This window comes from Haplochromis burtoni, unplaced genomic scaffold (genome assembly GCF_018398535.1).
Source record: "Haplochromis burtoni strain Fernald_Lab_line unplaced genomic scaffold, NCSU_Asbu1 Contig_116, whole genome shotgun sequence".
NCBI lineage: Eukaryota > Metazoa > Chordata > Actinopteri > Cichliformes > Cichlidae > Haplochromis > Haplochromis burtoni.
Genome location: NW_024582477.1, coordinates 1780795 through 1807479, shown reverse-complemented (window position 1 = coordinate 1807479; position 26685 = coordinate 1780795). Strand labels below are relative to the sequence as shown.

Sequence of the window (26685 nt, the reverse complement as noted above, 5' to 3'; positions counted from 1 at the left end):
CCCTCTCAGTGGAGTAATTACAGGAAGCCAAGGAGGAGCTGCTTCAGGCACATCCTGGCGCACAGCTCACCTGGATGACTTTTCCTGCACTTTAGAAAAGAAAGTTTATTTTATTTTAACGTCTTAATGTGTGTCCTCACATTGATTGTCGCAAGATCTGGAACCTATGCTTCTTCTTCTTTTTTTTCTTTTTTTTAACTAAAATTGAGTGGCTACCCCCTGGTTACAATGAATATTTTTTTGTCATGTTTAGCAGCTTTGTCGTTTGACTCTGTGATTCTCCCGCTAATTGTCTCAGCAGGGCAGCTGACCAAGATGGCTGGCCTGCCCTCTGGATCACTCCTGACTATGCTCCAACCTACAAAAGGAGGAGATGGGGAAGAAAAAGCAAGGAGAAATAAAATACTTCACCCACCCCTCTCCCAGAGAAGTGCCAGATCTTTATTTCACTCTTTTCTCCCAGCTCTTTCTGTCTCAGTGCCCACAAAGTGATTGGAAAGCACACGACAATCTTTTTTTGTTGACGTTCGATGGCGCGTGATAATGCGGTCATTATCGTGGCTAAAGGAGCAGGTTGAGGCTCAGACAGGGTTTCACTGGGGGCCTTTAAAGCACACACATACAAAAACACGCACACACTCTCAGTGTGGGAAAAGAATGCTTCGAAAAGAGGGACAGCTGTTTGGGTGGCTTGTGAAGATGGCGATTAGGTTTAGGGGAAGATGGCCCACTGTAAACTCCACCTGTGCATACGGCCTTGCCCGAGGCTGTGGGGGAAAGCAGAGCCTCTCATTTCATCCAGTCTGCTGAGAGGTGTGTGTTTTTGTGATTTCGCTGTAATAACTAAAATACCCAAATCCAAAATTTTACAGCTATGAAGCCCAACTTCTAAATTATTTTCTGGGTTTCATTTCAAAGTAGAGTAAGCAAATATTCATTTGAAGCTAATCCAGCATATCAAGTTTATGAAGCCAATTTTAAGTTGAAAGCTGTGACATTGTCCACCACAGCACAGTGGATTTAGCAATAGCTGCAAAACAAGCTGAACTAAGAAATTGTAGAAACAACTCAGTGTAAAGTGTAGACGGTATGAAAGAGAACCAAAGACATCACGGTGGCACCCACTGCTTTTAGATTTTGCATTTTGAAGCTTCAACATGGCAGTCACTGTTTTGTTTTTGGTTTCCTGGATTGAGAAGTTGCATTAGATGAATGAAAGTGTGGAATTCCCCTTTAACAACTAATGCTAGCTAGCTTGTTTAGCACGTTACATTCTCAAACTGTATGGGTGCAGCTCACAAACACACATATCGGCGAATTAGTGCTAATAAAGAGCTACAGTTTCACTCAAAACTAAAGCATATATATATTTTTGAGATGACAGATATAAAGCTCAAAAAGACAGCAGCAGCACAAACAAAGGTTGGTCGGCCTAGTGCACACTGAGCCAGCTGCCTGTACTGGGACACCTGTCAGTCAACATAGCCACGCCCCTTAAACCGTACATACTGAATGCTTTTTGTTTGTTACATATTTCTCTCTGAAACTGACAGCTGGTCATTTGGACTGGCAGGTTATAGTTTCCTAGGTAACCCTATAGGTGGTTTTATGTCAGTCAACGGCATTCTTCAGTCTCATTGGTAGTCACTTCAGTCGCCTGCCCAAAAGTTTATTACAGGTCCCGCCCACTTCACATCGTCAGCAGTTATTTCGTTCATAGTTGCTTCACGAAATCATTCACTATCTTTGGTCTCTGTGAATCACCTCCAGTGTTTATGCAGCTCTTCCAGGGAGATAAGATCTAAAAACATTGACCTCACTCAAATTTATTTTAAATACAACAAAGAAAATGTATGCAAGAAAGAAAAAAGAAAAAAGAAAACAAAACAACATTCTGGGTTATTATGTCAAAAATTTAATTTGGGATATGAAATTGTTAAATTACTTGAAATTTTTAGTTTCTGCTGGACAAGTCAAAATTTTAAGATATTAAATTGAAATTTTGAAATTCAATTTCTTCACTTTTTTTCTCTTTTTTGGTGGCACAAAAATTCTTCCATACAAAAGCCACCTGGTTCAATTTACAGAAGAACTAAACTGACTGTAGGAAGTATCATTATTTAATTTAATTTTAAATTAAATTTAAATTAAATTACATTTTAATTTGGTTTTGGGGTAAAGTACCCCTCTAATCTAAGCTGATGCACCATGCCATCCTTACTTACTTAAAATGAAAAAGGCTTTGCAGCTGCTTGTCTAGCTTCTCTACATTTTACAAAAAGGTGCAAGTACAGCAGACCAACAATGTATTTGTTATTTTCCTGGAGAATAGTTGTTAGGCCTATAAACTACTAATCTAGCCACTGGTCAAGTAAGTCAATCCATTGTACATCATATGTTTGAGATATTAGTATCTTGGTGTGTTTAAACCATCAAGGATATGCTGAATAATTTCCTTCAAGAAACAAACAACAAACATCTGCCTTAACATTTTTAAGTGTACATGAAATCTAAGCTAAAATGATATATCGGACTTTGCATTGCAACACCAAAAATAATTATGCACACTAGCAGCCACTTGATTTAAACTGTGAGATGTGATTAACTTTTCTGTGAGTGTGGAGCTGACTTCATTTAGGATAGTCAAAGCGATGAGGTAAGGGCAGGAAAGCAGTATATCAAGCAAATGAAGAAAGTAGCTTGAATCCTGCTGTTTTATTACATTTGAAATTCAAATGAAATATAAGTGCCTTTGCTCTTACATTAGGTTATTTCTAGGGTGCTTGTGTCATCACAAAGGTTAAACATGCCTGATTTAAGTGTAGGACTATCTATTCAAATAATAAAAGTTACTTCCTCCCACTGTTAGTCTGAGCTTAGCCAAGTGTCTAAATGAGTTATAAAATTAGGGAAAAGAACAGAAAGAGGTGCTTTATTTTAAAAAGTAATTTGTTTTGTGTTGAATAAGATGAAATTGTAGAGGCAGTGATGGTATCCTCCTTTCCCTCCCCCAGGGCTGACTGGATACGCCCCAGGGACAGGATGGGACGGACCTGACCAGCCTCCCATTCATCAGCCTTTCCCTCTGAGTGAACTCACAACATAAGTAAAACAAAACTGCGCTTTGGTGTTTTACATGCACAGAAAGCTTCCCTTGTGTATTTTATTGTGTTTACTAGCACGCATTATCTTTCTTGGCCGATGGCACAAAATCCCCTTATGCCATCATAGTTGCTTTTTAGTTTATTAAATGTTGCCTTTTTATTGCTAAATTAAGGGGTAACTTCACCTTAACACAGCTTTAAATTCAACTGGCAGTGAATAGGTTTGGGGGATTTTAGCTGCAATTTGCCTACTTTGCCTTATCATGGAGCCTTGCGCTGTTCGAAGTCCAGTAACGAAATACATGGAGCATCAAATATAAATACACGTGAAACTAAATGGCATTACTGCTGCTACATTTTTATTAACCTAATGAGGAAATGCCTTAAATCAGTCACGGAACTATTCACTGCCACTTTTTGTGGCGTTATGACGTGTATTTTGACCAAGTGGTGAGAAGGAAGAACGTTTCTGCGCACTCATCTGTTGCTTCAGTGTCTCCTTTTGAATTTCATGCCTTAAACTTTAAACTATTCTCTCACTCTTACTTTGAAACTATACTCGCTTACAACGTTTGAAATTTATGACGACCCCGAGCACGAATGTTTGGAGACGATGACAGCTGATGTCTGATTGGCCAGCGGATGCTTAGCGCCACTTCAAAGCCACGGGGAAGATACAACTACTACCAAAGCAGTCAGAGAGGAAAACAGACCGATCACGCAAGCTACCGAGAGCACACACAGACACTGACAGCAGAAGATATCACTGCACGGAGTCCATGGCTGCCACACTGCTTGGGGTGAGTTTGCATTTCGACGCAACTTTTGTTTTTCTCTGAATATTTTTTTATTTTAATTTTAATTTTTTGGCAAAAGCAAATTCTTAAAAGGGTCTGTACATTTGCTTATTCGGTTAATATTTATTTTATTTCCTTTATCTCGTTTAAATGCCGCTGTTTATAATAAAAGTATCGTTATTTAAATTAACCGAGCTTTAGTTCTTTTCCCATCTACATTTTTAGCTTTCACAGCTTGCGCTATTGATGGCGAGTTGCTACGTCTAATGGAAAAGTTAAGCGATTTTTTTAAAGATTATTTGCCCACCATAGTTAAAGTTTTATACGTTACTAAGTTATCCCACCTGCTGTGATTTTGCTGGTTAAGTTAAAAAAAAGACAACAATGTAAGCTTCATTTGTGTTTTGCAGACTGTGTCCAACTCATTTGATTTACATGCTTCATTTTACGCGTGTTTTGCGCACATGGTTTCAGTGGCGTGCTGGCTCTAAGTGCGTGCTTTGTGTTCCCGCAGGAGGAGCCACGGTTGGGCAGCACCCCGCTGGCCATGCTGGCCGAAACCTGCAGCAGGATTGGGGAGCCCAGCCCCTCGTGCTCCCCTACTGTTTCCGAGGGAGCCCCCGGACCCGTCAAAGGGTTCCATCCGTGGAGAAGGAGCTCGCAAGTCACCAGCAACTTGGGTACCTGCCTCACATCGTTTGGGGTTTCTTCTGGGACCTCCAGGAGTAGCAGGACCGGACTGAATGACGCCTCTAGCGCTTTCACTGTGACAGCTGCTACTTCTTCTTTAGGGAATGATTTTTCGATGTACCAGCCCGCTGTGCCACCGGACAACTGCGTTCCCAATTCCGCACACGCACAGCGGCCCGTGCTTCTGACCAAATTTCCCTCCTCGGTAGAAAGCATAGCCGGGATATATCCAAGGATGCATGCACATCCCTATGATCCATGGTTCAAACCCGTGGGGGATACTGGTAACGGGCCTCCTGCCTGGTGGGATATGGGCAGCAGCTGGGTGGACGCACAGAACACAGTCGGGTTACCCTCTCCTTTGAGCAGCTACACCAGTGACTACAGCTCTAACTTCAGCCCTGGTGCCTCTCAGCACCTGCTCCCCGCGGCGCAACATCTCTTCGACGGCTTCAGACCACCTGTTCACGCAGCCTATACAGAGCCTCCGGTCACGGCGGCACCTCCTCTCACAGGTTCCCCAGTCGTTTCTTTGCCCCCATCCTCCCGCTCCTCCTCACGGCGCTACTCCGGTAGAACCACTTGTGACTGTCCAAACTGCCAAGAGGCGGAGAGCCTCGGCCAAGGGCGCACGAGTCCCCGGCGGAGGGGCTTGCACAGCTGCCACATCCCAGGTTGTGGTAAAGTTTACGGCAAAACTTCGCACCTGAAGGCCCACCTGCGCTGGCACACCGGGGAGAGGCCGTTTGTCTGCAACTGGCTTTTCTGCGGGAAACGCTTTACGCGCTCTGACGAGCTCCAGCGGCACCTGCGCACACACACCGGGGAGAAGCGATTCGAGTGCCCCCTCTGCCACAAACGATTCATGCGCTCTGACCATCTCAGCAAGCACGCAAGGACACACAGCCCGGAGGACGGCGGGGAGCCGGGGCTCACGAAGGGCACCAGCGACACGGACAATAGCGGCAGCCCGAGCCCTGGACTGAGACTGCACAGCACCGAGGGACAGAGAGCGGTGCAATAATCCACAGAGCTGAACCCGATGAATCCACACGTGGGTTGTTTGCTTTACAGCGTGCCGTGGACTCTAAAGAACTGAAACAGCACTTTATGGATCACTCTGCTTATACCTCATCTGTTATTTGTACCTTTCTATGAAAAATCTTTTACTCATCTGTCGTTTAGTTTTTGTTTTCTTTTTTAATTTCTCTATTGCCTAATTTATTCTCTTTTTTTAAATATAAAAAAGGAAGAAAAACGAGCCTTTCATAATCCCCTTTTACTTCATTATTATAGTAATTAAATATATAAATTATAAAAAAAGTTTGAGTGACTACATTTCTATAATTTACTCGTGTTTGAAAGTCTGTGTTGCACTGGGATTAATAAATGGGGCAATTTTCAATTAAAAACAAACAAAACAACTATTCACATGCAATAATCTAAGTTTTGTTGTATATTACAATTTGCCTCAGAAACAAAGTCTTAGTTTTCAGTTTGCAGTGATTATATATAAAACCATAAAAAACTACATACATAACAATTCTATTTTTTTTAATTTAACAATTTTATTCTATTTAAGTAGGCACATCTGCACCTTTAGATACAAAGAGTTCTGTAGTCAGTGACGTCAGCTGCTGCTTTATGGGGGGGAAAAATCTGCTTTAAGTTTTTTGTTTCAATGATGAAAAGACGTTGCTATTAAAAAATGCTGTAAAGAGTAGGAGACTTGGAGTGAATACTCACAGTGAGCTTTAAACACAGTTGTGTAGGTGGAGATCTCCACCTAGTGTTCAGTTTATGCAGTCAGCAGCTGCTTGGATCACATGGGCTTGGACTGTAATATTGAATGCAGGTCCTGGTTATGCAGCAATCTTTTGTTGCACCAATAAAATAAATTAAAATGTAAAAATCTTTGGCACATCTACACAAATATATTTAAACAAACAGATATTAAAAACGTGTAGTGAGTTGTATACATGCTTCAATTCTGGTGTAGGTCTTCAAGGACTGTCATGGTTGAATATTAAAAAAGTTTTTGCCTATTTTTCATTAAAAAAAAAATAATGTACATGAAATTTTGGGCCACAGGGCCTAAATAAATACAACTAAATAGAATAACTATAAATTAATAAAACACAGTTCAAGAAACAGTTTAAAAACTCTTGCACATTTTTATTGGAATGAAAACAGTCATGCTACACATTAATCGACAGCAAAACTACAGAGAAAGTGCTGTTGTCACTCCGAACATAATGCCCGGTAAGATGAGATGATTAATACCTTATTGCTGAATTCATTTCAGTTTTAGAAACAGAGACAGCTCACAGTATTCACTACCTATTTACCGCTACTCAAATATAGCATAACAAATCAAATAAACATAAAAAATATAATAGAATCATAATAAATATTCATTAGTGTTCCGAGGTTACAGTAAAACAGAGCAGCTAATGCTGTAAACAACATGTTAAAAAAAAAAAGAGGAACAGGAGTGGGCAAGCAAAGTCTCTCAACAAGTCACGAAACTGGCACTCTGGTTTCAGAGGATCTAATCCTTTAAATTTGCTGAAGAGTGAAGTTACACCTCTGATCTCAGTACCTTTGGAACAGATTTGTGTATTAGTCTATACTTGTGAAACAGCAGGTAAATGCAGACATTATTCTGATACAGAGTTCACATTCTCAGGCTTTTGATGATACAACTGCCATTATGTCAGTATGTAAAATATAAATCTATATCCATTGTCATTCCAGTGTTCCAGTGGAGCTAATCCACTCCTCCAGTGAATTAGCTTTAAACACACTTAGGTACCTTTAATGCCTAGAGATCCCACACTTTTCAGTAGTAAAATGCAATTGTTCTAGTGCAAGTCTAACCAGATTATTAACAAAAGACAATCAAATGAAAGTATTCTTGCTTGTCATTACACAATGCCATGATATAACACTAATTTGCAATGCAGCCGATGTTAACAGAAATAAAAACATTAAACGACAAGATTCGCCATGCGTGACTAAAATGTAATCGCAATAAAATAAAAGCAAGCTGCTTAGTCACTTGGTGTATGCAAGGCAACACAGCTGAGGTCAGTAATGTGTGTTATTTGAAAGAAAATGTCGTACATTACACTGACCACATGGGGGCAGACTAAGACAGGGAGACAGTACTGTCGGATTATTGTAGTCTGGCACAGTCACATGATTCTTTTTTTTTTATTAATATGTAGTGTTGTCACTATCAAATAAATAGAAAGCATATGTGCACCTGCACCACACACACTCACACATGCACACTCACACATGCACACTTACTCATGCTAGAGTAGTGCATGGCTAAAAAGCGCGGAGTGATCAACTTTCACCCTGTAAAGGTGAAGTAGCTTCCCTGCTCCTACAAAAGGAGGAGAAGAGGTGGGGAATTTGTGCTCTTCGTCTTCATCTCCAGGATTCCCAGGATACTGGCCGCGTCAGTCACACAGTCAATAAAAGTTTGGTCAGTTCGATTAACAAATAAAATCCCGTGGAGGTTTCATAGTTTACTTCGCTTGAGTCTCTACGTACTACGTACCGCTGGTTGAAGTTTTATGAAGGTTAGGAGGCAGAAAAGAAGCCTTGAGTCCAGCTTTGCTTCTATATGTCTCTACTGCCTTTGTTATGACCTTTTATTGCCAGGGGTCACCCAGGGGCATCTTAGGAACCTGAATGTGCATTTCCACAGGGCGATCGGGTGGATGGTCCCTCCTGTAGGTGACAGTCTTCTCATTGGTTGTAGGAATGTATGACAGATCCTGGTGGGGAAGGGGAGGGGGCAACAGAAATATGCAGTCAGTAATATTGGAGTCTGAGATGAACACAGATGCTCACTTCAGAAGACTTCTTCACTATTAGTCCAAAATACTACATACTACGGTTCCCATAATGCTTTACAAGTTGCCTTTTCCCCCCCCACATGACTCCTACATGTCATGTGTGACAGATGTTTCCGTGGTTACAGCTTGTGAGTGTTCATATTAGTGGAGAACTCAAAGTGTTAGTCTGTTTAATTGTGATTTATTTCTGGTAAAGCTTTGTTGGTAAAGCCAAGATTATGAGTTAAGGGTCATTTTCACAGTCCTTCTGGAGCCTTTACAGGTACACAGAGGATCTTAACCTCTTAACAGCCACCAGGTCACTGGGTTTGGTTAATGTCCTCCCCTTTTTATAGCATTTTCACCTGCTTCAAACACCCACGTGGAAAAGCTTTTAACAGAAACTCTGTGGCTTTATTTGAAATCTAAATGCGTCCCCTATTTACTGAAAGTTCAGCATGTGGCTAAACATGCTAAACTTAACCCTTGGTGGATATTAGGCAGGTAAACTCAAAGTCTATGTGGCCTTTCCCATGACTGAGAAGTGGAGAGTAAGTCTTTGTTACTCAAAAGCAAAACTTCCCCCTGACAGTAAAATGACATAAAAAAAATCAGTGAAGAACTGTAAATGTTAACCAGACAAATGGTCCTGATTCTTAAACACAATCCACAATCGTCAGTATCATTAAGATGATCTGCAGCAGTGCCATAAACAGGAACCACCCTCGCCACCCCTAACCAGTAACCATTGCTAAGAAATTCCCATCTTCCTCTTCTCCAAAGTGCTGTATGTCATTATAAGGTCAGAAAGCTGGAAACTGTAGATGCTGAGCTGGGAGTTGGGAGGAAATGTAAAACACAGCTGTACCTCTAAGAGCACACTCACATTCCTCACTGCTGGTTTCAGCTGCCGGTACTACTTCACATAAATATCCTAATGAACCTTTGCTGCTCAGGGCTCCAGGGACACTTTGGCTCTCATTTAAAATCAGACAGCACTGAGAAATTCCTCAAGGATATCAGAGAGCTAACCTTTCCAGTGCAATGGTACCCTGCATCTTCAACAGTGCCCCCTGGTGACCACCGCCTCTTCTGCAGCAACAGCCGGGACACGGCCACAACCACCAGCCCGCACAACACGGTCAGGGCGCACACGCTCAAGAAAGTTCTCACCAGCCGAAGGCTGCTGCTGACACAGTCTGTAGACACATACACATAAACACACTCAGTTTTACTGTGCAGAGCTTTAACATTGTATTGTTCACTGATGGGGACAAAAGTTTGGAGTATTTTTGATCAAAATCATCTTTGAGCAACATGAAAGTACAGATTAAATAAAACTAAAAGTACAGATTCAGCAATATGAAACTGTGAAGAGCTAATCAGGTATATTTCAGTGGCTCTAAACCCAGGTGTAGGCTGGGTATGGTATGTTTTGGATGTAAACGTTGGACTTGCATGAATGAATTTGAATAAAAGTTACTAAAAGAGGAAAGAGACTGTCCACTGAAAAACAGGGGAGACAAAAAGGCAGTACAAAGCAGAGCTACTCATTTAAATGACATATGACACACACACACACAGAGCTCGCTCGGCGGCAGCTGTACCACTATTGCGGTACTGAACAGTCAGCTGGCTGTGTATCTGCTGGGGAGCATGTGTGGATGACGGGCTGATTGCTCGACACAAAGAGCCCAAAGATTGCTCTGACATTTTGTAACAGAGTTACCATAGAGACCTGGCTCCTGCTGCACCCGGGAGGAGTGGGTGTGAGCAGGAAGAGAGTGTCCCGTTGGGTGTGGGGGGTGGGGGGGTGGTTGGAGGGAAGCTTGAGGGGATAGGGGGAGATGGGGGGGAGATGCACAATGAGCAGTGCTGTTCCAAAAATTGGAAAAGGGTGGGGTGTAAGGGTGGCGGGGTGATCTGTAACACTTAGATGTGCAATAATAATGTGTGCGAGACTGAGGGCAAATGTGAACTGTGAGGTTTAAAATTGTGTGTTTGTGTGTACGTGTTTGTGCGTGAGGAGGTGTGTGTGTGTGTGTGTGTTTGTGGATGATTGAAAAGAAAAAATCCATAAAGTGAGATGGAAACTGAGGGGAAATCTAAATTACAGCTGTAACACTGACAGCAGGCTTGCTGACTCAAATACACCAGGGTGCACTAGTGCAGCAGAGGTATCAATGGACCCCAAGTTAAAGCGTGTCTGTGTGAGTTTTGACTTCATACCTGGTCTTGTGCTAATAAGAAGCTGAGCCTGACCAGACTTCGAGCTGGTCTGAAAGCGATAGCTGTTGCGACAGCTGTCGTTACTGATGTACATGCAGTGAATCCACGTCTCCCCTGCTTGACCTGAAAATACAGCCAGTGAGAGAGAGGGAGCAGTGAGACCCAGACATAGATCCAAGATCCAGAACAAATCCTGGAGGGTTAGTTTAAACAAAAAAATTGATCAGAGTGGTGCTGCTGCAGAGCATATATATAGTGCCAAATCACACAACAACAGTCGCCTCAAGGTGCTTTACACGGTACCCTACAGAATTCTGCAGAAAACCCCAGCAATCAAGTGACCTGCCTGTGAGCGAGCACTTTGTGGTAGGAAGGAAAAACTCCCTTTTAACAGGAAGAAAACCTCCAGCAGAACCAGGCATAGGGAGGGGCAGCCATCTGCCTTGATGGGTGGGGGTTGTGAAGGGAAAGAGAAGAGAAGAAACAGAAGCAAAAAGAAAAAGAGAGCATAGGGAGACAAAACACAGACTAAGGGAGAGAGAAGACACAAATGTGATGAATTTAATGCTGCTGCAGCGGTATATAAACACATGGGGAGTGAAAAGAAGAGAGTGGAGAAGAAGTGCTCAGTGCATAACAATGTATGACATGAAGGCAACCTTATTTTAGTAAAACCAAATTAAGTAATTGAAGATCTGTGTGCAATGAGAATCTGACTATACAAATCCTCTCAGTAATCTGGGGTCTTGATTCTCGAATAGTGACCAACTGTTAGACAAAGCATTTTGAAGCTAAAGAAACTGATTTTTTTGGAGTCAGTGGAGAACAAAACTGAGCTAAAAGGACAGTGAATAGCAGGCTTACACTCATCAGGTGGTCAGAAATGCAACTCTAACTGTATATGAAAAAGAATGTGATGTAGAGGCAGTCTTTTTAGTGGCCAGCAGGGGGTGGCATCTCTGGTTGCAAAACGAGGTCAGGATACATAGTTATCTATGGGAAACCCAACTTTCCACTTCTTTTATGACTTCAGCAAATGCTTGCCTTGTGAGTTTATGGCCCCTGAAGACAGTTTTAAGTCATACTTAATAAAACATGGTGTTCTTTTTTCATTTCATTCATTTTCAATGATTGTATTATTTAAGGTATAATAGGTGTTAAAACAGGATGTGGTTTAGTTCGGGGCTACCTTGTGATTGACATGTTGCTATCATGCAGTATGCTCAGCTCTCAGTGAAATCCATCTGTCGCTCTGTTTCCAAATAACCAAATGGCTTTGGCTCAAAAATGCAGGCAATAAACTGCCAACATGTGCAACAGCACTTCGTGTAACTTGTCAATGTTGCTTTTATAGATTGCCAAACTTACCAAAAAAAGATGAATACAAGCAGCTCTAAGGGTTGCTTGTTAAATAGTAAATACAAAGTAATATATTTCAAACCCAAGAGCAAATTCAAACTGAGCCAAGGCTTTTATTAAAAACAGCTAAATCTGTCGTAGCTTCAATTAAAGAAAAAAACTTTTTTAGTGTCCACAAAACTACAAATATGTAAACCTGAACCTGGAGGTTTGTTCCTGTTAAAGGGGAGTTTTTCTTTCCCGCTGTCGCCAAGTGCTCGCTCATATGGGGTCATATGATGGGGTTTTCTCTCTATTATTTACTTCGAGGCAACAGTCGTTTTGATTTGGTGCGATATAAATAAAATTGAATTGAATCACACCAGCTCTACCTGACATGTCATCCATGTAGCCGACCAGCGGTGCACAGGTGTGGTTGCACTGTCCCGCCTCTTCTTGGGTCAGACCATGAGAAAGGTGGCAGCCCACACACGTCCTAAGAGGCAAAGCAACGCAAACAGAAATAACAAATCACTACAGTTTCAACTTCAAGCATACAGCTCGATCTGTCGGAGCTCCCATTGTGCTTTGTGGTACTAAATATAAGTCGCTAATTACCAGTATGATTGGCAGGTGCTTTGGCACGCAGGGCAACGCTCGCAGAAGTCTCCGGAGTGTTGGGGGTTGTCGCACACGCACTTACCACACACACACTTCCCTCTCCCACTGCAAAGCAAGCCATTTGATGACTGGCAGGTTGCTGTGGAGACGGGACAGTTGCAGCTATCGCCTGTCCATCCATCCTCACACACACATTCACCTAGCACACACACACCCCGACCTGAGAGACAAGAGAGAGATGAGAGGAAAAGGCATTAGAGAAGTTAACGAAGAAAAATCGTGCACTAGTCATCTTGACATTAGCAGTATCACTATGAACTAATTTTCAGAGTGTGCCCCGCTTACTTCCACACAGCAGCCCTCCTTCGTAAGGGCAGGAGAAGTCGTCTAATTCGCAGTATTTCCCGTACACTGCACCGAGCCTGCTCTGCTCACAAACACACTTCCCACATTCGCACACTCCGCGGCCACTGCAGACCACATCAGACCCATCTGCTTTGCAGTTCTTGTTTGAATCCGAGTCCTTCATCATCCCGTAGTTCGGCCTCTCCTCCTGATTGTTGCCATTTTGGGTCTGTTTGCATGGTGACGCGTTGGCATCACGGCACTGTCCCGCCGGTCCACATGTGCACTGACATTTAGAGCGGATCCTCACAACAGTGGATTCGTTGTAACCCACGGGACGGACCATGACTGTCACATCTTCATCTTTACCGTCATCAGGACAGGAGTGCTGGCCAATTGTGATATTGAAGTAGACCTGCATAAAACAAATATGTTTATAAAGCGCAGCAGGGGATGTTGAAAGAGGGATAGAGCTGTGTTCTAGTTGTATATTTATGTGGGCGGCAAGGTCAGTTGGTCATCTGGTGCACCACCATGGCCCAGTTCAAAAAGAACTACCGTAATATTTTATGCTATGAACCTCATCGATTTAGTGATAGAGTGTCTTGTTTGCCTAGCAACAGCAGGTAGAAATTCCAGTTTCTTCACTACTTTTGTTCACGACTAAATGACCACATCTCATGCCATCCTCATTAGTTAACATGCTAAACTCAGGCCCTCAGTATTGTTGTAAGCATGCTGACATAGACATTTACATCAGAGAGACTATCTTAAACATCCTCTACACTTACACAGCGATGTGGATTATACAGAAATCATTTTTCTGCACCAAACTGAGGCTGTAAATCTAAAAGGTGTGAATAAGCCAAATCTCGCTGCATGATTACAGAAATCCCTAACAGCTCAAACAGTTGGACAGAAAAATGGATTCTTAGGCTGAATTTGAACAATTATTCTGTTGGCTGATGTGGAAAGTTGCGCATGCCAACGCTTTGAGTTCACAGTCAGCCTTTCTATTGATTTTTATCTCCATTCTGGTAATTGTTTCCATAATTCGTCTCTAATCCACCCACAGATTAAAAGGCCTGAGTTTCTTTGTACAGTGGAGTAACTCTGTAGAGCAGTGATTTAGTATGCCGAGGTTCAATAAAAGTTTAGAACCCCAAAATGTGATGAAAGAAGTCTCGCAGGAAGCTAAGGGGAGTAAAATCATTCCCAAATGCACTGAAGATGCTATAATTAGTGCCAAAGCAAAGGTCTCTTTGGCTGCTACAGCTACAGTAACCTCTGATAAAGTCATGCTGCTTAAGTAGAAAAACTACCGTGCACAGCTGAGAAATATCAAAAAGTGCTCTCGGCACTGGTGAAGGTTTCTTTTTCTCTGCTGGATAACAGAACAGGTATTAAGGAGTACAAGTCCAATGACCTCATTCTAAATATAAATGTCCTATTTGTCTGTATCGAGGCTCTCGTGTTAGGTGAGGTAGGGATTTCTGGAGGAAAAGGTCGCGAAATCACATGGAAATGTTTTCCTCTAAAATACAGTCCGTGTAATCCGCTCAGCTCGGATTATTTACCAAATCTTCTCTGTCACGTAAAGCTCTCAGTGCGAGGGCGTTTGTGTATGTCAGGGTAATCTGATACAACTAATATATGCCTTGTGACATCTCTGGTGGCTCTGACGCTGCTGGGTGTTTACCGTCTGGTCGGGCTGCACCCCCGTGCAACTGTGCTCTGCAGCAGTGGATCCATCGGGGCAGAGAGGAGTTACAGACACCCAGTACCTGCTGACCGCCTTGTCCTCCACCGACACAGACACCACCACCTCTGATAACAACCTCTGGGCACATCGAAAACAGAGAGACAAGCAGCATTACACTGAGAGCCTGATATAAAGAAACTTATCATAGCTTACTGTGCTGACTACAAAGCAATGTAGGTTAAGATAAAAGGGAATGCTAGGAACAGCTTGAAATTTTAATGAACGTAATCTGTGTGAGTGAACAGCAATGACGAAAGAAAGGGGGGGAAAAGAGGCTCATTAATCAAAGTTGTCACATGTTGCCTGAAAGCCCTTACTGTCGCCCTCTCTTTCTTCCTGAAATACAGGGATTTATGGGAACAAGGAGGTGGGGCCGAAAATAGCATCTTTGTGTCCCTCTCTGATTAGGACACATGGTTTCTGTGGGGATCTGATAGCCATTATAATGCCAGCTTCTGTTCAGGCGGCGCTGTTTGTGTATGTGTGTGTGTTTCGGCACGTATGCGTGGCTGCGCACCCGATTCTGTGGATTCGGCAGATTCTCGAAGCAAACAATGGAGCGCTGTGCCTGAGGCAAGATTATACTCTGCCAACAGAATTAACCCCGTGGTGAGTCTCACTCACCCACACACACACATACAAAACCTAACCTTCCGTAACCTCAAGTTCTCGTCCGTGTTGTTTCCTGTTGTTGTTTTTCTTTCTTCAGGCTTTAGGTCTCTCCCCATCATCAATTTTCCCCAAACTTAAGCACTTTAAGTTTGAGATCATTTAAGATTTTTCTTGCATTCCCCGTTTTCAAACTTCAACTTCTGGGGTACACATAAACAGGACGCACTTTTCAAACAGGACATGCGCTATTACTCAGTCCGCATGATTCAACAAGTCAAGGAGAACAACAAAAGTTTGTGTTGCTTCAGCAGACCGGCAGCAAACTTTGTCTCAACATTTCTGAGCCAGGAATGTGTGGGGTTGTGATTCCAGCTCTCACAGTGCTGCTCTTCTCGTCTCTCCCACCTTTCACTTGTTCCCGTCTTTGTCCAAAGAATGAATAAGACGCTACAAAGAGGACAAAGAGCCTACGAGGGGAGGTGTAGCTGAGTGCTTTGTACCTTGTATGCATCCACCACCAGGTCTATGAGATTCGGAGCCTGGAAGAGGCCTAATTTTCCCAGGTAGGAGCCAGGTAGCAGATGTATCAGCTCCTGGAAAAGGAAAGGGAGACGAGAGTAGAGAAAAACGTAATGCTTTTAAAAATCTTCCCCTCTCAAATGTGCTCCTGAAATGAGCAAGATATGTATGAGTCAAAACTTGAGAATCTGTGGCTGATTGTATGCCTTCTCAGTATATTACTAAGTGCACGTGTAGGGGCACATTACCTCATACCACTGGTATTGCTGCTTTTCCACAGCAAAGATGGAGTAGATATGGTTTTCAAGGAGCTTATCAGACAACTGACCCAAACTGGGATGGTCCTGAAAAGCAAAGTAAACCTCCTGTCACCTCAAAGCCTGTAGTAATTCATCTGGTCCACATTAAAGTGAGATTATGTGAGCTTAAAGTTTGATGCTTTAGCTTTTGCAAGTTTCCTCACCATCCTGGTGCTGCCTTTGTAGACGTTGTCCTCCAGGTGACACAGACCATCGTGTGGCACAACGATCCCTGCCAGCCGGCTATCCAGGGCGAGGTGAGAAGGCTGGTCGGTCATCAGGAGCAACAGACGCTTCGCCTCTGGTCTCCAACCAACAGCCCTCTAAAATGCAGAAGGAAGGCAACATGCAATGTTATTTTTGGCCATTAATTTAGCAAAACTTACATATTTTCATCCTAATACCAAAAAAATTCAAACACAAGCAGAGATCTATTGAACATCTCTGCAGCCTGTTTTTGCAGAGTGGTTTTTGTTATTCCTTTAAATCATGACGGAGTGATGTGGAAAAATGTGCATGCATCACATTTTAAGGATTTACAAGTGTGGGAAAAAATGCAAGGCGAAACATTTTACACATGTGAACTGGATTATTTTCGGTGATGATCAGTCTTTTCTGTAATGTCCAATTAAATAAAGAACCGGGAGTCTCGATTTTTATGTCTGTGACTCATACAGTGACTCCTTTCTCTCAGCGTGAGAAAATGGGCCAGTGTGCACGTGTGTGTGTATTTAGGGAAACTTAGTGAGTAGGCCTGGCATAATGGAGTCTATTTCTAAACTGATGACCACTGTGGTGTTTCTCTCCGACATGGCTACTCAGGGGCCCCCTGCATGGTGTGACACATAACCCCCACAGAAGCTATAATGTAAGCAACTGTGAATCTCAGTGTGTGTGTCTGCCATACCCCACATGTGGAGTTAATACTTAGTGGGATTCCTGTGGCAATATGCATTGCTTTCAGGGTGCCACTATTTTTCCAGAAAAGAGTAAACGCTTCTTTTAAATTTGCAGATTTAACACCTACTTACAATTAGAAAACACCCCTTAGATTTACATATACAGCGTCTAATCTACCACTTGGCTGGAATGGAATCAGGGTCAATATAATTTGGCTTTTTAAGAATTCACTAAAGAAACTGTAAAGTAGAGGAAATTAATCATCCATTCTCTGTTTATTCTTATCAGAGTCGTGGTGGTGGATAGACTATCTATCTAGTCTATCTACCATAGGGCGAGAGGCGGGATACACCAAGTCGCCAATTCGACACAGGGCTAAATTAATCAACATTAATCAAAAATATATAAATATATAATAAATAAGTCACTGCATAAATATTCAAACCCTTTAAAGTAACTGAACTAATTCAACAGAGCTCCAGCCAATTGTAGTTTCACAGTTAATGAAGTGCAGATTACCAAAGTGCAGTGAATGTGTCTCAAGTGACTGTAGTATAAAGACACCTGTGTGTGAAAGATTCAGTCAAGGTTAATCGGTATTCCTGGCAACAATTACACCATGAGGACAGAAGAACGCTCCAAGCAAGTCGGGGAAAAGATTAGGAAAACTATAGGTCAGCGTACAAGTCACTGAAAATCCCCTGGAGTTCAGTTAAATTCGTCATCACTGGAAGAAACAGCACATGTGTAAATCTGCCTAAAGCAGGCCGTGCTCACAAACAGTGCCTGTGTGAGAAGGACACCAGTAAGGTGGGGGCCACGAAGACACCTATGACTACTCTGAAGGAGTTAAAAGCTTCAGCACCTGAGATGTTGCTCAGGCTTTATGGAAGAGAGGGGATAAGTTCATCTAAAAGCATGTGGGAGTCTGGGGTCTCTAGTCTGATGAGACCAAAATCAACTTTTTAAGTCATCACACTAGACACTTTGTTAAGGTAGCAACAGACATTCTATATATTTTGGCAAACACACCATCTCTGGCAAAACATAAAATGAATACAGCAATGATAGATAAATCCTGAAAGACCATCTGATTCAGTCTCCAAGAGAATTCCAACCTAAGACGCGAACCTAAGACGCAAAGCATTCAGGCACGAGCTAGACGGAAATGGTTTAAAGTCAACAAGGTGAGTGTTTTGGAGTGGTTGAATCGAAGCCCAGAGCTCAAGCCAATGGAGAATTTGAAAAGCACTGTTCATGCCTGACCCTGTGCAACCTGACAGAGCTTGAGGAGTTTTGCAAAGAGGAGTGGTGTACAATTGCAGTGTCCAGATGTGCCACCATGACTCAGACCTGTCCACACAGGCTCAGTGCTGTGACAGCATCCAAAGGTGAATTTACCAAATAATGATTTGAATTAAGAGGAGCTTGTTATTAACACACATTTCAAAAGCCAGAAGTCTCAGTGGTATGTAGTGAGCATTAGGGTAACTTGCACTGTGGAGGCAATATAGACAGGCTATGGAGTGACACATGTTGCCATGTAGATGATATTGTTTTAGGGAAGCCTTTGATTATTTCTGCAACCTAAACTAATACATCTGATGGATTATAACAACAACAATTATGAGAATGCAGGGTTGAGCCGGCACAATCGAGTAAGGGTGGAAAAACTACATTAATTGGTCCTGTGCTGTTAAAACACATCACTATACGTCACTAACAGCCTCTGAGGGAGTTTTATATGCATTCATGTACGCAAACTACATATGAACAAATGCCCACCTGGCAGACCGCAGCTTGCAGCATGGCATCTAGTCCTCCTTCAGGTGTGTCCATGTTTCCAGAGATGCGCTGGCGCTTGATCACCCGCGTAAACTCGCTCATATTGCTCGTCATGCTAAGGACATGGTGGAAGCCGTGGGCTGGTCGACAGCGTATTTCAAAATCACTTGTGAGAGACAAAAAATAAATTAATTAATTAAAAAATGAGGTCCTGTTTGCAAGATTTGGAACTGCAGAGCTATTTGTTATATGCTCAGCTTATCCTGATGACAATGTTCCCCCAAGCAACTAAAAAGCTAAATTATGCATCTTTGTATATATTTTTTACATGATCACTGAAATGATGACATCCCTCTTCGAGTGTATCATTGTATCTGCCGACTCTAGCTAACAAATGATCTTACCTGCAGGGATTGTGGATCTTCGAAGGATGAACGTTGATGTAAGGAGAAACAGGCTTGTCCACAAATGAGCCAAAACCCAGCCAAAGGTCTGAGGAGTGCTCCGTCATACGAAGGGACAGAGCTACACCCACCGTCTTCAGCTGTGCAGCACGCAGAAAGCAGGTTAGAGAGGTAGAACAAGGACAGGTAAAGAGCAGCAGGCGAGAAGGGAAGAGCAAAAGAAGGAGGCGTGCAAGAGGATATTAAATAAGAAGATTTGGAAGATGATCCAGAATAAATCAGGCACAATAGACAAAAAAAGAAGCTGATTTACCTCCCATTTCCTCTGCTTCATTTAAAAAAAGTTTAATCTGTAGTAGTTATAAAGTCAGTGTCCATCTCACTGGGCCTACTTACTGTTTATAGATCCTGGTGAGACTTCTCATTTATGCAAGCCTTGACTTAATTATGTTTTTACACAGCAAATAGTCCTTGCAGCTATATTTATATATAGAACCTTCAAGAAGAAGGCGTGGAACAAATCCTCACTGACTCACTGAGCAGCAGAGTGACAGACAAGCATTTTCAAACCTACTTGATCAAGGTTTTCCTGCATAGAAGCCGATACATCCACCAGGTAGTACAGGTCCACGGGATAACGCTCCAGCTGCTTCACCGACACTATGAAACTGGCCGCTGAACCTAGAAACAAACACACACGCACAACATAAACTGCAATGAGCAAAAGTTCAAAAATACTACATGGTGCACTGCAGCACCAGCATCTACGTGAAGCAGAGATGCAGTGAAACATTTGTTAGGTAGAGGTTGGCTGAACTGTCCGGACTGCAAGGCATCTTCCCTTTACTCTCACTTTGCTGCTCATCTATATATGTGTGTGTAATTACAAGGAAGGACAGCGATTTCAGTGGAAGGGGACTAACTGCACTGCTATTCGCAGCAGCCGAACCAGCTACCAAAAGCTCAGAATACAACACACACACTCACACTGGGACTGTGACTTCATTTAGTGCTTAGGGCACCATTTCTCCACAATGATGCCTTTATTATAGTTTTTTTTCCTGAAGGCTTAAACACTAACAGTGATTCTTGAAGCACCCATCTCGGAAACTGTTAACACTTTTAGTCAGTGGAAATTTGAACACCCACCGCTTGGTGCTGTATGCTCCCATACGGCGCTGCAGGCAGTACTCGCTGTGCTGCTGAGCTACTAAATACAGCACCGCATGTGATGTGGATGAGGTCTTATGGCCTGATCCTTAAAGAAGGTGAGATTTTTCACATTTTGTTCCTTTTCTTTCCCGCAAGAACATTCTTATTTTCTGATATTGCACTGGTGTTCAGCACATTCACAAACTGCCCTGCTGGGCACACAAAATAATACACTATCGCTGCAATGGTGTGTTTTCTGCATACTGAACACATTATTAAGAGAGTCTGATCGTTTTTACGCCCAACCCAAGTTATCACGTCATCTACCTGGTCTGAGGGTGATGCTGATGTCTCTTGGGGAAACTTGTGTGCTGCTGATGGTGGCGTTGACCTCCACCTTAACCTCTGACTGCTCCATGAACTCCAGTGCACAGCCCCTCCTGAGCAGGTTAACTGGCAAGTCACAGCGCTGACTTAGCCCCGCCCCATCTAGAAAGCCCTACAGGTGAAAACATAAAGTTCAAAATGGTCAGTTTGCCCTTCATTCAAAATATGCTGGTTTTAAAATCCAACCCTGTATCTAAAACGAGTTAGGATGATGTAAGGAAGAGGGCTTCCTTACTAGTATAATTTGTATTGTGGTAACTTGCACACTTTAGAAGCACCTTTGCACTTTATTAAAAGCACTTTATTGAGCACTGCACTTTAAGGATAGACTTGCACATGAATAACCATTTGCACACAAGAGGTTTAATTATTTATTGAATATTTATTGAGTTATTTAATAATTAGCAGGTGGCCTTTTGCTCCAGGTCCTGCACAGCTGCTCCTCACTGAGAAGTGTGGTGGTTGTCTGTGAGGAAAGGTTGTTACTGGGAGCAAATAAGGTCTACTGCCAAGTAAAACTTAAGCAAGTGTGTGTGTTTAAAGTCTACAGGTAAAAGTGTTGGTGCAAAGACCTTTTCTGTGTCCTCTCCAGGGTGTTTGGGCAAATATTTCCCCAGTGGTCCGGACATTTAAAGGTTCCAGGAGAGGCCATGGGTTAAGGAGGTGCGAGAAATCTCTATACATGGGTTTTTGGCGGTTTTTTAATAGGGTTAAGGTATAAGGTTAAAATATAACATATTTAATTATCAGAGAATGATAAAATGTATTTATTTATTAACTCAGATTGTGTATTGTATATAGAAGGTGGAATGCTACAATTTGGTAAACTCACCTGGGAGTAAATAATGGTTTAGTCCTAAACAGCTGAGAGTATTTAAAGCTGCCATTTGTCATTAGACAAGAGATTGTTGTTGCTGTTGGAAAGCTTGATCTACCACTAACTGTCATGGCGTTAGATACATGTGGGCAAATAAACACCTCTTGCTTCCACCATACTTTGTCTCAGTCTTCACCTTCACTGTAAATTCATCTGCAAAAGCTTCGTCACAGGTGATGTGGGAATGGACGGATGAGCAAATAATTTAAACGTGTCGTTGAAAACAGCAAAAACATAATACAACCTGAAATGTCATTGTTTTTGTTCCAAAAAGCAAATTCACTTCCAACAAAACGCTAACAACACTTTAGGTAAAAATGTCTCCAAAAGGTGACAGAGGACTCATTTTGCATTATCTTGACGAATTAAGCAAAGCCTTCTTTTATTAAACAACAATGAGAGCACATGTGACTTCAAAGCCTGTAATATTGAATATTAACGGTGCCTTTGCACATGTAAGTCACTCACGACATGTGCGCTAATGAATACAAATAACAGATGGCGGGGGTTGAGATGGTCTGTCTCTTCTTCAGCCCACAGGAGGCCGCGTCCTTGATTTCCAAAAGGACTTTTGTTTGGTCAATTTTGCACCCTCCTAAATGAGCTTGGGCCCACCCATTGTAACTGTATTTCTGCATCTTGTATAAATCCTTTTTTCTCCTCTTCATTGTGGATAAGTGTGCATACATTGACGGTCTGTTTGTTGGCTGACGTTGGTTTTAAAAGTGCTCCAAAAGCCATTCAGTGATTTCCACTGTGTAATTGAGTGCTGCCTGAGGGCAACAAATCAAGGCCGTTCAATGTTGGATTTCAGCCTTTCTTTCCCCTTTGCTTTCACAGATTTCTCTGGGTTCTACATTATTTTATATACTGCAAATAATAAAAGGTAATAATGGCTTCAGAGTGCTGTTAAAGACGTACTGCCCTTTATCAAAATTACGTAGGATATGTTCCCCAGTTAGTTGGTTACAAGTTCAAATGAAGTGTATGTTTCAAAAAACAACATGTTTGAATTTCATCAATTTTATTTAACATTATAAATTTTAATATAGGAGAGCATTTTTTCCACATGCACAATATCACAAAAGTCTGTAGGGTATAGCTCACTTGCAATTTTAAACTCTATAAACAGAGCATACAAGGAAGCCATGTTTTCGCTGTAATCTCATCTGTATGATGAGCACATCTCCTTCAGCCCGTCTGGAGCAAGAGCGAGAGTAAACAATTTCAAGGTCAGAAGAAAAATTATAGATTTTCTCTACACTTGTGCCGACGTCTCCATCGTCTCCATCAATTCAAAAATGTACGCCTAACACTCTGTGTTTAAAGGCTGTAATCTAGTTAATGTTTAACCCATTAGTTAATTTTTTAACCTTTGCTCACTGTGAAGTATGTAGTGAAAGACTCTGCGGTTCGCTTCACACATGCTGCAGACTCCTGCACACTGACAAACATTCAAAAAAAAGGATTTACTTGCAACACTTCAGGAGCCGTTGGGCAACTTTTGATCCGTTTCTCTTTCTCCTGCGCACCTGCCTGATGTCACAGACGTGCAAAGCCTTCCCTCGTTTATTCCACTCAGGGAAACATGCTATACTGAAACCAGTTTCACAATTAATCAGTGGTTTCATTTTTCATTCTGATTGCTTTCAGTGTACTTGTATTGATTTTTGATGGAGTTACCCCGACATGAGAGCCATGACTGTTTTTTGCTATCGGACCCTTGAAATTACTCATCAGTTTCAAGTACCAGGTGGAGGTGCCTGTTTGGATTTACTCCGGATTTATTCTCCGTGTATTCCAACATTTGCTCAGTGTTAGTTTGGACAGTTCAAAATGTGATTAGATGCCCTTATTGTCTTCAGATTCTTGATTAAGTTCTCCTAATAGTCAGCTGCCACAACGGCAGAATGTAACAGTGTCATGCCTTATAGCTTTGGAGAGGCTTAGTGACCTTTGGTACTGTAGCAAAAAAACTCACAAATACAGTGTGGCACAAACCCCCCCCCCCGTAAAATTACACCCCTAAATATGTGTATTTACACTGTAATTAATCTGTCATGGGCCAGACTGAGATCAGTCATTTTTTAAAAAGCATGAGGGGGAAACAGATAAGGGATGAAAGAGTGAAAAATTTTTAAAAGAACACGCAGTTGAGGAAAACCGTGGTCTACAATAGAACCTGAAACTGTAGCAAACTATGTGACCAGGACCTGAACCTGAAACCTGGACTGGATTGTGTGTATTTATGGTGTTCCCTGTGGCTATAATTTGCCCTGTAACAACTCTGAATGCCAAAAAGTTTCAGACTGACTTTCTGGGACTTTCCTTACACAGTCTGTCTTTTCACTGGACTCTGAATATTAACAGCCAAATGTGAACATGCATATTAACAAGACCGGCACTGTTTAATACTTATCCAAGCATGGCTCTGTGAGTTTATATGACCTTGTATGTGTGTGTGTGTCTCTGTGTGTGTAGGAGGTAATGTTTGAGGGCTCACACACACACACCAGTGAACCCAGCCCCACTTGATGATGTCAAGAAGTGTAGGACTTACAGGGTGGGAAAGCACCTGAAGTCTGTAAATGCACACATGCTGACAGTTTGGTTTGGTATTTTCTATCTGTGTGTTGTTACTGGTGTGGCACCAGAAAGCTTTACAGCTCCTCAAGTCTGTTTCGGGGTGGGCTCTTTACGAGACAGACCGACACACAGACAGATAGAGGCATGGGCGGAAGCAGCAATATGTGTAAGTGTGTGGAGACTAAACACATGGATGGAAAAGTGGCTCTGTCTCTGCTTTCTGCCTGAGAAAACGTGCATGGAAACATTCACACGGGCGGCCGGCGCAACTCACACGAGTCATAACGCAGGCCGCCGAGCTCTAACGTGCATATTATATTCACATTTGTGGACTGGATCAAAGCTTTGGTTCGTGTCATCTGAGGAATGCTGTCCAATGCCTGCCACGTTTGTCTCTGACACACACAAACACACGTTCGTACGCATTCCTACCTCTTCGAAACACCAGGCGCACTGTGGCCCACGGCTGAGGCAGTCTGTACAAGAGGTGATGCCAGGAGACCGACACACGCTGTCACCTGCTCAAGGAAGGGAGGACGAAAGGTGGAGGAGGCAGAGAGAGAGAAATGATTGCAGGGAAGAAGAAAAAAGATCGGCAAGAGGAGGAGGGAAGAATCTGAGATTAGCATATGAAAGAATGTGTGTGTCAACACTTATTAGCCATGCAGCTGAACCCCTGTGGACATTAGACACTTCTGATGATAGGAGCACCACTTAGCATCTCATAAGAGGCTGTTCAGCACAAATCAGCCACCATCTGGAAGCAGGTACTGGATTTGCTGGAGTAGTAACCCCTCGCCCAACACCAATACACACATCCATACCACATCTAATTAGTCAATCATTTAGTGAGAATGTGCATATGTAGGGAGTCCATAACTAGGCACTCAAACAGGATATGTCTATGCAAGGTTTGCAGAAAAAAATACAGTAAGGATTCAGACTTTACTGAGTGACAAAGAAAGGCTTTTTGTAGTGGAATTAGTGTAGTGATTTATCTGCTGGAATCTAATTTTCCAGAGTTATTCTCCAGGGAGCTTCAGTGAGGTTGTAATGTAGGACAAAAGGAGAAAAGCTGCAGGTCTGAGCATCACTAACAGCGCACTCTCACCCAGTTAAAAATCTTGGCCTCTGGCAAAAAAGACTGTGAAGGTTAATCGCCTAACTTCTCATTTTAAATGTTCGGTAATGTGCTCAACAAAGAGGGCTGGAGTGTTACCTGCTACTGCAGTGAGGCTGTCATTACTTCTCATCAATAACTAGTTTGTAACTCCTCCACATGAAACAAATGCTCATTACGAGTCTTTTGCGTGACCTCCTGCAGAGACTACAGAGAATGTGGGATGTGGGGGACGCTAATGATCGCTTGACAGTGATAGCTACAAGATGCAGGCTAATTGCTGAGATGGGATGTAATTAGCCCCCAATGAGCCTCCACTCACCGGCACTGAAGGATTCTCCGCTGAAAGCGACCACCAAACAGCAGAGCAGGAGGCACAGACAGGCGCTGTCGTATGTGCGTAGCCAGGAAGTCATATTATTCTGTCCACACCGGGTAGGAGACCGGAGCCAAGCAGCGAGGAGACACGGGAAGCGGAGCTGTACGGCTACTGGAGATGAACCGGGGGAGACCGGACACCGTGCGTTCGCCGGCGCATGAACAATAACCGTGAGTGCTGGCCCAAGCCGCGGGACATCGTGGTTCACCCAAATAGCCCTCTAATCCCGGAGAGGCATTCACATCGACCGGTCAAATCAGCTTACAAGCGCGCTCCCCCGTGGGCCACGAGAGGAGGTGAAGCAATCGGCGGAGTGCGAGTCACCTCCATCTATTTCCACCCAGCCGCAGGTGTGCGACGCGTCTCCGAGAGCTTCTCACAGCTTCGCCTCACAGCTGATGGTAAAAGTCTCATCCCGGGACAGAGCACACGCAGGAGTTACACACGGGAGAGCCAATCAGCGCTCAGCCGGCGCGCAACCAACATCATGCTGAGTGAACATCATACGCCGAGAGCAGGAGAATAACCGTGTTTTAACCACTGCCATGGTAACCACGCCGCTGTACGTATGAGAGAGAGAGAGAGAGAGAGAGAGAGAGCGAGAGAGAGAGAGAGAGAGAGCGAGAGAGAGAGAGAGAGAGAGACAGCGAGGAGAGGGGGGGGTGGCTGACCCAAATAAGGAGAGGAGGAAGAGAGGTGAACAAGGAGGAGTTGCGGTGGATTCCGAGTGTAGCGCTGGTGTTTTTGTTGTTTCTTAAGGGAGCCGTAAGGGGGACCGCTGAGCGCGAGGACCTGCGTGGATGGATGATAGTGTGGGGTAGTTGGGGGGGGGTCAGTTAAAACCAGAGCTCTCGCAGAGGGGTTCACAGGCTGGTGCTGCAGGGGGAGGTGACGGGGTGCGGGGGTCTGACTCCATTGTGCGCAGATT

The 26685-nt window shown here is 43.0% G+C and overlaps 2 protein-coding genes across 3 annotated transcripts; one reads left to right on the top strand and one right to left on the bottom strand.

Moving 5' to 3' along the window:
• Nucleotides 1–306: 306 nt before the first annotated feature.
• sp8a (sp8 transcription factor a) lies at nt 307–6759 on the top strand. 2 transcript variants are annotated; one of them, XM_042223654.1, is made up of 3 exons: nt 307–813; nt 3015–3904; nt 4416–6759. In XM_042223654.1, the coding sequence occupies exons 2-3, from the start codon at nt 3884–3886 to the stop codon at nt 5613–5615; spliced, it is 1221 nt and encodes a 406-aa protein (XP_042079588.1). In that variant the 5' UTR covers nt 307–813; nt 3015–3883; the 3' UTR covers nt 5616–6759. The 2 variants fall into 2 exon arrangements, with proteins under 2 accessions (XP_042079588.1, XP_005928606.1); XM_005928544.3 differs by lacking the exon at nt 307–813 and having other exon boundaries at nt 2959–3904.
• Nucleotides 6760–7921: 1162 nt separating this feature from the next.
• Nucleotides 7922–26309, bottom strand: itgb8 (integrin, beta 8). The gene is made up of 16 exons (XM_005928545.3): nt 25701–26309; nt 24691–24776; nt 20736–20907; nt 19831–19937; nt 19257–19396; nt 18853–19018; nt 16332–16490; nt 16117–16212; nt 15850–15942; nt 14675–14815; nt 12976–13390; nt 12628–12850; nt 12402–12505; nt 10672–10794; nt 9475–9641; nt 7922–8382 (listed from the first exon to the last, which is right to left on the bottom strand). Exons 1-16 carry the CDS (start codon nt 25792–25794, stop codon nt 8257–8259), a joined length of 2412 nt encoding a protein of 803 aa, XP_005928607.1. The 5' UTR covers nt 25795–26309; the 3' UTR covers nt 7922–8256.
• Between the last annotated feature and the right edge of the window lie 376 nt (nt 26310–26685).